Source organism: Mandrillus leucophaeus, unplaced genomic scaffold, assembly GCF_000951045.1.
Source record: "Mandrillus leucophaeus isolate KB7577 unplaced genomic scaffold, Mleu.le_1.0 Scaffold60, whole genome shotgun sequence".
Classification (NCBI taxonomy): domain Eukaryota; kingdom Metazoa; phylum Chordata; class Mammalia; order Primates; family Cercopithecidae; genus Mandrillus; species Mandrillus leucophaeus.
The window spans coordinates 6,393,587-6,405,462 of NW_012106475.1; the positions used below are offsets into that span (position 1 = coordinate 6,393,587).

The window sequence follows — 11,876 nt, forward strand, 5'->3', positions numbered from 1 at the left end:
ATCACCATGTTGCCCAGGCTGGTCTCAAACTCCTGGGCTCAAGCAATCTGCCCACCTCAGCCTCCCAAAGTGCTGGGATTACAGGCATGAGCCACTCACTGTGCCCCACCCCCACTCATTTTAATAGCCTCTCAATGTACATTTTCACAGGATAGTTACATCAGGTAATCTGTCAGTTCCATTTTTTTCTTGGTAATGTCTGACCTTTAAGCCGCCTTCTCCTTCTGTCTGGCTTCTTGTACTCAAGACCTGCTGTCCAGCTGTGTCCCTTGGATTTCCCTTTGCCATCATTCTTGTAATTCCTGCTGCATTTCTCTGTCGTCAGATTCATTACTTCCTGGATTTCTTGTCTTCCTGTTTCTGGGTTTACTTGCTTATTTTGACCAAGTACATCCATCTCTAACTGGTTAAAAAATGATATAATCACACAGAAATCTAGACTCCAGGGATTTCAAATGACACTACCCCCCTCCCCCCGGCCCACACCCTTCCTTAGAATCAAGCAGTTGGGAGCCCTTTATGTTCCTGAGGGGTGAAATAAAATGCCCAAAGCAGGCAGGAAGAATGCCACGAGGTCACACCAGTGGAGACCTCAGCAGTGTGCCTGTTCTCCACATCTTCCCACTAGCGAAAGATGGATTCCATTCCACCCTCCCCAGAAGGAGTGCCTCTGGGTAGCTGGGCAACAGCCCAGTGGCCTCTGGAGGGGCAGCTGGAGCTCTCAACAATGCAACTGAACTGAAGACCTCAAGGAAGGCCACCTGACTACCTATGGAAGTGCCTTCTTGGCCGGGCGCGGTGGCTCAAGCCTGTAATCCCAGCACTTTGGGAGGCCGAGACGGGCGGATCACGAGGTCAGGAGATCGAGAACATCGTGGCTAACACGGTGAAACCCCGTCTCTACTAAAAAAAAATACAAAAAACTAGCCGGGTGATGTGGCGGGTGGCTGTAGTCCCAGCTACTCGGGAGGCTGAGGCAGGAGAATGGCGTGAACCCAGGAGGCAGAGCTTGCAGTGAGCGGAGATCCGGCCACTGCACTCCAGCCTGGGCGACAGAGCGAGACTCCGTCTCAACAAAAAAAAAAAAAAAAAAAAAAAAAAAAAAAAAAAGTGCCTTCTTGAGCCCCTTCCGTCTTGGTGTGGGACAGAAAGGAAAAGGAGGATCCTTGCTTGATTTTCTCATACCTTGCCCAGACTCTCATATCTAGGTCTGGGGAGCTGACATCTTCAGGAGTTTAAAGCCCACCAGACCAGGCCCAGCTGGCTGGGAGTCCAAAAGGCCCGAGCTGGATCCTGTCCCGCTGCCTTGGAGCACTATTTACTAGGAAGGAAAGCTGGGGATATATATGGCTCATCTAAAGTTCAATCACCTAATCCCATGGCAGAGAGGAACGAGGTCCAGGAGAATAGCTCATGCCCCTTCTTCTCTCATAAGTTAAGGTTGAGCTTATGTATGATTGCTCTGGAAGGAGAGCTTGCTTTTGAGCTAGAAGAGCTATTAAAGGGAGTAAAGAATGAGAGGGGATTGAGCCCCTTCTCTTCATGCCTGTTCTAGCCCTTCCCCACTCTGCCCTAGAGCTCAGCCACAACCACTATTTACCACCAATGTGGAAACAAATACCTTAAGGTGGAATGAGTTCCCTAGCCTTGCTAGCACAAGCTACAATTTTAAGAACATCTTCCTTAGGCCAGGCGTAGTGGCTCATGTCTATAATCCCAGTGTTTTGGGAGGCCAAGGCAGGAGAATCACTTGAGCCCAGGAGTTCAAGACCAGCCTGGGCAATACAGTAAGACCCCCATCTCTACAAAAATTTAAAAAGTATTGGCCAAGTGCGGTGGCTTATGCCTGAAATCCCAGCACTTTGGGAGGCTGAGATGGGCAGATCACCTGAGGTTTGAGACCAACCTGGCCAACCATGGCCAGCATGGTGAAACCCCATCTCTACTAAAAATACAAAAATTAGCTGGGTATGTGGACATATGCCTGTAATCTGAGCTACTCGGGTGGCTGAGGCAGGAGAATTGCTTGAATTCAGGAGGTGAGAGTTGCAGTGAGCCAAGACAGCATCACTGCACTCCAGCCTGGGTGACAGATGGAGACAGTGTCTCAAAAAAAACAACAAAACAAAACAAAACAACAACAAAAAGACAAGAGAGAAGAACAAAGGACATCAAAACATCTGCCTAAGCCTGAAGGGTCCAGCTAGTCACCCAGACTCTTCCAGAGCTGTTAAGTTTGTTGAATATATTCATATTTATTTGAGGTGGCATGAGGCAGAGGGCATGGCAATGACATCCCTCACTGTGCCTGACTCTTGTGTCACACTGTGCTGTCCAGATGGGTTGCTTTTGCCACCTGGAGTGCAGTTATCCTGTCATCTCCCTCTGCCATCCTCCCAGAGACTCCTGCTGCTTCCTTCCTGCGTTGGGTCTGCATCCCATATAATCTTCTTTGTAATGGACTGCTCCTTTTTGGTGGACTGCATCCATGAGGGGCTTCTTGAGAAACAGTAGATGAGAGGTACAGGAAGAAATAAGAAGTTGAGACCTTGCCCTTGCATGCTTTATTCCATCCTCACACTGGATTGGTATTTTGTTTGGGTATAGGCTTGTTTGTTGGTTTTTGGTTGAAGATAATGTTCCTTCAAAATTTTGAAGTCATTATTTTAGTGTCTTCTATCTTCTAGTGCCAAGAAGCCTGATGCCATTCTATTTTCTGCTCTCTTTTGAAGTCCTGTTTCTTTTTCCAGAAACTTGTAGGAGCTCTTTGTGCTCAGTGTTCTTGATTATGAAACTCATGAGTGGGTCTTGATTTTCATCCATTATCCTGGCACTTGCTGGGCCTTTTCTGCCTCAGAAAAAGTTTTTTGAATTGTTTTGTTATTGACTTCCTGTTCATTGTTTTACCTATTTTCTTTTTCTCAACCCTCTATTATTTGGGTGTGGACTCTTGAGCTGGTCCTCTCATTTTCTCGTAGTATCATGTTCTTATTTCATGGATACAACAGCTTTCATTTTCTCTCTGAGGATATTAATGGTATTTTAGAAAGTTCTCTTCACCCTCCATAATTTCTGTTTCTTTTAAGTTGCTTTTTTTGTTTGTTCTGGTCTTCCACTTTCTTACTAGAGGCTTTTCTTGGGCATCATATAATCTCTGGTTGTATGCTCATAGTTTAGAATAAGGAACTATTGGAAGCTTTGAGCTTCACTATGGTTTTCTAGCTGGGCCATTTGCTGGCGGAACTCCAGTGTCGGAATCTTCAGATCTTTCCCTCCGAGCTTCTCCCAAAGAAGTCTTTGAATATTGTGCCTGGAGAGAGTGAAGTCTGCCTGCCGGATTTCTCAGAGTCCAGCGAGGGAAGAGGGATGGGGAATCTCAGCATTCAGCATTTCGTATGTGTACAGTCCTTTAATCCCGTTTTCAGAACAGTATCCACATTTTCAGAACAGTATCCACAATCTCACCTATGCCAAATGTCCTCTGCTTTATCCTCTCCGGAAACAAAGCTCCAGCCTTCTGCCTGGTAGTGGAGAGTGTTTCCCTGTGGGCAAATAATGGAAGAGGGGATCTAGGGATTTAATTATTTTCTAAACAGTTTTTTCCATACTCCTTAGCTCCTCGTTCCATAGAGACCTTGGCTGCTGCTTCCTGAGCCTTTTGAGGATTCTTTCCGGATAAATTGGTTGGTTCTCCACCTTCCCTCTCCTGGCTTAGATTTTCGCTTTCTAGGATTGTTAAGTTAATTATCTTTCATTCAGTTGCTTTCTGGATTCCACATTGTGTTGCTGTTATCTCTTCCCCTGTCATCTCTGACCTTGTGAGGTTTTGTCTTTAAAAGTCTTCAGCGTAGTTCTAGTCAGGTTTCGCGACGGAACGAAATTAACTGGGCTTGCTCAGTCCATCACCTTAATTCAGACGTCCTTTGATGCACTTTCTTCCGTTGGTTCTGTGACACTGTATTCTCCTGAGTGTTGTCTTATTCACTTGATGCTCTCAACTCAGGTGCCCTTGTGGGGTCCCCTTCCTCTTTCTGCCCTCTCTGTGGTGAAGGGTCACAGCTTCCTTCCGAGCTCCTCTTCTTTAGCTGAATTCACCCTTAATTGGCTTCATTCAGTCCTAGGCCCCAAATACCACCCATATGCTATGCTTCTCAAACTCGTATTTCCAGCCTGACCTTCCTTCTGAATGTAGAATCGCTGACTCCGAGTCTTCCCTTGGGTGTCCAGTAAGCATTCCCTTCCCCCAAACCAGTTTCTCCTCCAGTGTTCTTCTGAGTAGAAGGCACCACCGTGTACCAGTTACTCAAGCTAAAAACCTGATGTCATTCCTTGATTCTTCTCTTTCTCCCACATCCAATCCCTCAGAAAATCCTGGAAGCTCTATTTTAAAAATATAGCCCCAATCTGGCCACTTCTCACCACCTTAACCACTATTTTAGATGTTCCCTTAACCAGAGAAGCTTTCTGGGCCACCCTATATAAGGTGGTCCACCCCTTCTAGCACAGCACTCTCACGCTGTCTCTCTCTCTCTTTCTGTCTCTCAATCCAACACCACAGAACATATTCTATCTATTTTTTTGCCTTTTTATAGTTGTAACTCTCTTCTCCAACAGTGAAGACCTGGCCCCTCTTATTATCTGAGTGTTTCAGCTAAAAGGGATCTCAGAGGCTGAGGCCTCTGCATTCCAGAAAAGAAACTGAATAAAGAGTCAAGTGAGTAGCCAATTCAAGATGATGCTAAGTAATTTGTACAGAGCTTTTACATTTGAGAATTTTGTAATTCTGGGGATTAAATGTGCTGGGGATTAGAGGAGCAGTAATGATATGCAACTATAACTTACTTTTATATGCTCCTTTTATGTAATTTATCTGGGGAAATGTTTGTAGGAACTAAAGTTCCCTGGTACTGGTAACTCTATATTAATACTTAATTTGCAGGAGGGGCATGGTGGCTTACGCTTGTAATTCCAGCACTTTGGGAGGCTGAGGTGGGCGGATCACTTGAGGTCAGGGGTTTGAAACCAGCCTGGCCAACATGGTGAAACTCTGTCTTTACTAAAAATACAAAAATTAGCCAGGCGTGGTAGCACACGTCTGTAATCCCAGCTACTCGGAGGCTGAGACAGGAGAATTGCTTGAACCTGGAAGGTAGAGTTTGCAGTGAGCCGAGATTGTACCACTGCACTTTAGCCTGGGCGACAGAGCAAGACTCTGTCTCAAAAAAACAGAACAAAACAAAACAAACACCCAAAAACCTAATTTATTGAATAATCAAGATATATTCCATTTTTCTGGATAAAATGTAGAAGCTACTTGGAAGGTTGAGGCGAGATGATCCCTTAAGTCCAGGAGTCCAAAGTTCAGTGAGCTATGACAGCACCACTGCCTCCAGCCTGGGCAGCAGAGCAAGACCCTGTCTTTTTAAAAAAAGTAAAAAGTGGAGGCTAATGTCTCCTCTTAGTTGCATTTTTCTAAGCCTTTTTTCTCGACAGTGACTTTTTCTAGGGTCTATGCCTATATGCCGCTCAAACAAGGAAAAGAGAATTCGGAGAGAAGCAACTTCAAGCCCAGGGACACAGCCCTGGTCCAGTCATGTCCCAACTAGCCTTCCTGGAAATGGCCTCTTCCTTTCCTTCATGTGATCCCACTCTCTGCTCAAATACCCCCCGATCTGCCTGAAAGGATTTCCTGAACTTCTGGCCTGTGACAACAGTGGCCTTGTAGCTTCTCTCAGAGGCTGGAAGTGACTTTTTGTGGTCCCCCTAACACAGCTACTCAAGTTCCTCCCTGATTTACGTATTCGTTTTGGCTGATGACCACAGCAACACTGTGGAATGTTTGATTTATCAAAACAGTAAGTCCAGTCAGCGGGTTGGGGTCTCAGAAAATAAATGCACTCTCTCTGTGGTTCATTTCTTACACTCCCTGCCTTGGTTTGTTGTTGTTGTTTTAAATGCTTCCAGGCGATGTGCCTCTTTCTAATTCACAAGAAGTACCTGCTGGGACTACTGGTTGCCCTGGTAATATAAGATGTGAGTCAGGGAAGAAGTACTGGGAGCAGTGGCTTGGAGTTTAGCTGCTGTGATGGAGAAGAGAGTAGAAAGATGTAAGTGGGGTGCAGCTGGCTGCCATGGCAGCATGGGGAAAGAACCAGGATGCCTCGGGTTATTAGATTATTATTAACATTTGTTACATGGTTTGCAATGTAAAGCTCTTCGCTATAATCAGTAAAGTCTTCATTATCTAAACAAACAAACAAACAAACAAACAACAGCAATGCTGCTCTGAGAGACCATGTGCCCACACATGGAAGATGAGTCCTGCTTCAAGGCCGGTTTGGGGCAACTTGAAAAAATAAAGAGCATCTTTTGTGCTGAATAGTAACTAACTTTACATCAACAAAAAATTCCTTGTAGAAATGGAGCTCAAGTTACCAGGCAGTCTCCCAGTGGTGTCACAGATGTTTGAGACAGGTGATTATAAATACTTGTTGAAATCCCTGTAGGTTTTCATATCCTTACCTATAGAAGTAGATGTTTGCATTTTTGTTAACCTGTTGTCCCTAGAATTCAGCGGTGTGCTGGTCACATATTTTTACATTTTGGATTCACGGAATGACTGTTTGATGAGTAAGATGACTATGTGTCACCTAGGGTTTTTCACTACTAAAGCCTATCTTGATTTATTTTTTCTTTTCTTGAGCTGAATTCCATGGCTACACTAAAGAATGTGTTTGTGCTGCTTTATTTTTATTAGGGTACCAGAACATCTCGTGAAGAGCATAACTTGGCAGACACTGCAAGCTGTAAATTTTTGCCATAAACACAATGTAAGTCTCATGATCTCTTTTGAAAAGTGAGAAGGCTCCCCTTAAGCTGAGGTGGAGCCTTGTACAAAGTTTATATCACACTTTTGTGGGTAAAAATTTTTACCCAAATCTTCATAAGCCTGATTGGGTAAGTAGAGGCTAAAAATGCCAACCTAGCTATTCCTTCTTGCTCAGGTTATACAAAATATGCATTTTTATGATTTTAAGAAACTAGTGCCAGGCATGGTGGCTCCTGCATGTAATCCCAGCACTTTGGGAGGCCAAGGTAGGCAGATCACTTGAGCCCAGGAGTTCGAGACCAACCCGGACAACATGGCAAAACCCTGTCTCTACAAAAAATAAAAAAAATTAACTGGGTGCGGTGGTGTGTGCCTGTGGTCCCAGTTACTCAGGAGGCTGAGGTGGGAGGATTGCTTGAGCTGGGGAGGTGGAGGCTGCAGTGAGTCAAGATCACACAACTGCACTCCAGCCTGGATGACAGAATGAGACCCTGTCTCAAAACACACACACACACACACACACCCCAAAAAATTATTCATATATTTATACTGCTTAGAAACTACTCAGATTTAAGGTAGAACCCCATTCACTTGGAGTCTATGTGATCTTGTACTCCCAAAAGGCTGTGAAATTGGGGGAAACCCCAGGTGATTCATGCCTGCTTGGTTGCAGTATGCCAGTTGCAGTAGGTGGAACCCCAAACCCAGTGCAAAGTGCTAGTGTCTGCTTTGGTGAGATAAGAGTGTCAAGTCTGGAACCAAGCAACCCATTGAAAGCCTGTGACACTTCTGGCCACAGGTGGCTGGTAGAGGCATAGTAGACTATTGCCCAGGTGACGTGACTTCACAGAGGCTGGGAAGCCTGCTGCTCCATCCAATACAACACTGCCCACTGCCTGTGCATAGAAACCAGATTTCAAAGTTAGAGCTTCATTTTGACCATGAGTGCAATTTCACTGCAATATTTTATCCTACTCAACTGCCAGGGTCAATTTAGGTGGTAGGGCTAAATCTCCTTCTTTATATTGTTCTAAATGATTTTTCCTGATGCTGCATTCTTGGAAGGAGGAAGTATGAGAGTAGACAGCACTTCTGCCTGAGGGGCCTCCAACTAGCTAAAGCTATAATCCTTGTCATACACAGGGGAGAGTGGACACCCATATTGTTAGTGACTGTGACTTAGCACTCTCTCGAGAGCAGGTTTTAGGATTGGGGAGCAAGAGAGACTGCACTAAGACCCTGGTAGGGCAGATCTGGGATGCTAAAAACAAATATAATACATACCACAGTTCCCTGGAGAGAGCCCCAGACGCCCTGTTTGGCTCCATGTGCTGATGGGGGTGGGTGCAGAAACTTGTAAAGAATTCCCAGAACAGAATAGGAGCACATACTTGCTTACAAGTACTTCTGACCATATGTCATCATGATATTCATGGTGTACCCATTTATAGCAATATGTGAAGCCACTGGTGAAAGAATAGAGATCTCAGGGATGTTAATTGCTAAGAACCAGATAGATTGTAATAAAACCCCAAAGTTGTTTTATTTCAACCCAAATTTTCCAGAATAATAAATACCCATGGGCAAACATTGACACTGATCTCTCATCCTGAAGGTCGTTTGGAGTGAGAACTGGTCATGTCCAAGAAGAACCCGAGTCCTCTCCAGGTTCTTAAGGATAACCCCAGGGTTTCAGGCTGCAGGCCAAAGAGGGTCTCTCAGGTTGCAGAACGATCTAGCATTCTCCTCCTGAGAGGAAAACACTTGGGAAAGAGGAAGATTATTAGGGACCCTGAGCAGTATTTTGACCCAACTTTAAAAAAAAAAAAAATGTAATTGTTAATTAGGTTGTTGATTTGTTCTTTACCAAAGAAATTGTCATGTAATGAGAAAATCATGTGAAGATTCTCAAACGTTCTTCTCTCTAATATCACCCGGTTAAAGAATGTTGGCTGTGGGCTGGAAACCACAGGTGACTTGAGTCTAAATTCTGGAGGGGGGGCCACATCCTGAGGGGTGGCTGCAGCTCTCAGAGCACTTGTGTGTGGGACAGAGCTGACATCTAGCGACTTTCCCCAGAGGGTGAGGGCTGCTGCCTACTCTTGTTTATCTTGTCGGGATGAATGTCAGAGCTGGAAGGGAGGTCTCTTGGCAAGCTGTGGTTGCCGCCCTTCGCTTCCAGCTTATCTCAGCAGGCTCAGGACTTGTCCTGTTTACGAGGCCAACTGTATTCTGTTCACAGTTAAACAACTGAATTGTGAATTCTGCTTATGCACCAATGTGCAGCTCCTGCAACCGTGATGCAGCCTCACCCGGACCTTTCAACAATTTCCCTTTCACCTAGTACTGTTTGTTTAAACACAGGACACCCAGTTACATTTGAATTTCAGATAAACAAGCATAACTTTTTAGCATAAGTACATCCCAAGTGCTTGATGGTATGTATTATACTAAAAATTATTTGTTTATCTGAAATTCAAATGTAACTGGGTGTCCTGTATTTTTCTTTGCTGAGACTGGCTACCCTACTTTCATTTTTCTTTCACCCTTCTTGGTTCTTTTGGGCCTTTTAGGAATTTGGGATGATTCAGGCTCTGACAGGCTTGGTACTAGATTTATTTTAGGCTGCTCTTTTGCTGTTGTCCAATAGGCCAAGGAGAGATTTAGATGATTTATCCAATATTTGCTAAATAGTCAAGTGTTTCATTTATCTCATATATAGTTCAGCCTTAATATTGTTTTTGTTTTGATTTGTTACACTAGTGCATACATAGAGATGTGAAGCCAGAAAATATCCTCATCACAAAACATTCCGTGATTAAGCTTTGTGACTTTGGATTTGCTCGGCTTTTGAGTGAGTATTGACATTTTCTTTTGTTAAGTATAAAAGATGGAAAAGTTCTTGATACAATAAAGGATTTAAATGCTCTAGAAGTATACAAGCCAGTACTTGTATATTTAGGGCATAAGCATGCCATAAATTATAATTTTGTAATTCCTGAAAACGTGTAGATACATACAGTGGTTTACATATGTATGCTATCCATAAATTATACCACAGTAAAGCGGTTATTAAAAAGTATCTTACCTCCCTGATTTCTATCATTTCTTGCTAAAATAATACTTTTCAGAAGTGCTACTTTAGAATAGCGGCTTTCAACCTTGGAGGCAGATTAGAATCACCTGGGGGAACTTTTTTTTTTTTTTTGAGACAGGGTCTCACTCTGTTGCCCAGGCTGGAGTACAGTGGCACAGTTCACAGCCCACCACAGCCTCGACCTCCCCAGTTCAGGTGATCCTCCCACCTCAGCCTCCTGAGTAGCTGGGACTACAGGCATGAGCCACCACACCTGGCTAAGTTTTGAATTTTTTTTGTAGAGACAGGGTTTCACCATGTTGCCCAGGCTGGTCTCAAACTCCTGGGCCCAAGCAATCCACCTACCTCGGCCTCCCAAAGTGCTGGGATTACAAGCGTGAGCTGCCGTGCCCAGGGAACTTTAAATTCTACGCCCAATAACACCCCCAGACCCTCCCCCCTTCTGTTTTAACTGGACTGAAGTGTGGCTTGAGCATCAGTAATTAAAATATATATATAAGTGATTTGAATGTGCAGCTAGAATTGAGAACCAGCGATATAGAATAAGGCCACAGGATTGGCGCAGGCTTGACTTCTGAGATCGCCCTCTCCCAGTTTTGATTCCAGCCTTCCGCTGCTCTTTGTTTTCCATGTTCCATCACTGGCCAGCTGGACCGAGTGACTACTATACAGACTACGTGGCTACCAGGTGGTACCGCTCCCCTGAGCTGCTGGTGGGGGACACGCAGTACGGCCCCCCAGTGGATGTTTGGGCAATTGGCTGTGTCTTTGCTGAGCTGCTGTCAGGAGTGCCTCTGTGGCCAGGAAAATCGGATGTGGATCAACTCTATCTGATTCGGAAGACCTTGGGTAAGTGGTGTTTTCGTCCTGCCTTTTGGAAAACTGGGTATTTCCCCAGGTTGGGGCAGGGCAGAGCCAAGTTCCCTGTCTCACCTAATGCCCTTTAAGGCATTAGTTAGGAAAGAGGAAAATTTGAAGTCTCATTTAAATGACTTCATTAAAGGTGGCCATATTTGTTTTAATTAAAAATAGTTAACAATTATTGAGTACTTACTCACTGTCCAAAAAAACCCAAGATTCTTCAGCAGTTTGGATCAAGTTAAAATGTTAATGACAATAACAACAATAAAAGCTCACATTTCTGTAAGGGCTTAGCAGTTTACAGAATGCTTTCATGGTTTACCTCATTTATGACGATTTGTGTTATTCATTTGGATATCCTTAACCCCAGCCTGCCTGACTAGTTTGGATTATTCAGACTCTACGGAGGATGATTCCCAGCCTTCTAAGTGTCAGGAGGAAGGCTAGTGCTAATGTCACGCAGCCTGTCTTGCTTTCCCGCCCCAGTGCCCTTTCCTTTCTCTCTAACCTCGGAGGCGGAGGGGAAGGGCAGGGGAGGAGAAGGGAGGGAAGGTGAGAGAAAAAAAAAAAACCATCAGTATTGATTGCCCTCTTCCAAAGCCAGGGAGTTTAGACATAAACTCCCCTGACTCCCCTGAGTATCCCAGTTTAAAGTAAACTTTTCCTGCTCTAAACTCTTGTAGCAACTGCCATCGCCATGCCTTCCCTTGTAATCTTATCTTCTCAAAGATACTGTAAACTTCCTGATGGTGAGATCATGTCTTATATTTCTACTTACCCTCCACCAGTGTCTGCACATTGTAGGCAATAAATGTTTGTTGATAGCTTGACTTTGTCGAGTGACATGGAAGGTGCTTTGTAGGCCTTCCAGGGGCACTCAGCCTTTCTTGGCTGTGTTTCCTCTAGTGATTTTAGGACAGCCTTCCCATGTCACCCCTCTGGCACTGGAGGAAGAAGGTTATTAAGGTACAAGGAATTGTGCTCATGATGCAGCTCACTGAGATCTGAGGCAAGGCATTAGAGGGTGTGCTTTTTGGTTGCTCACCCAAAATGAGGTGAGGCAGCAGTTTTTGCATTTGAGTGCGAGGT

At 44.5% G+C, this 11,876-nt stretch overlaps 1 protein-coding gene across 2 annotated transcripts in view; it reads left to right on the plus strand.

Moving 5' to 3' along the window:
• The window catches only part of CDKL1 (cyclin-dependent kinase-like 1 (CDC2-related kinase)), a 68,734-nt gene that overhangs the window by 45,482 nt on the left and 11,376 nt on the right, over positions 1–11,876 (plus strand). For both annotated transcript variants that reach the window (XM_011999754.1, XM_011999753.1), the window contains 3 exons: positions 6,758–6,830; positions 9,593–9,683; positions 10,575–10,775. In XM_011999754.1, coding sequence (XP_011855144.1) covers positions 6,758–6,830; positions 9,593–9,683; positions 10,575–10,775 — 365 coding nt within the window. The remainder of the gene's footprint in view (positions 1–6,757; positions 6,831–9,592; positions 9,684–10,574; positions 10,776–11,876) is intronic.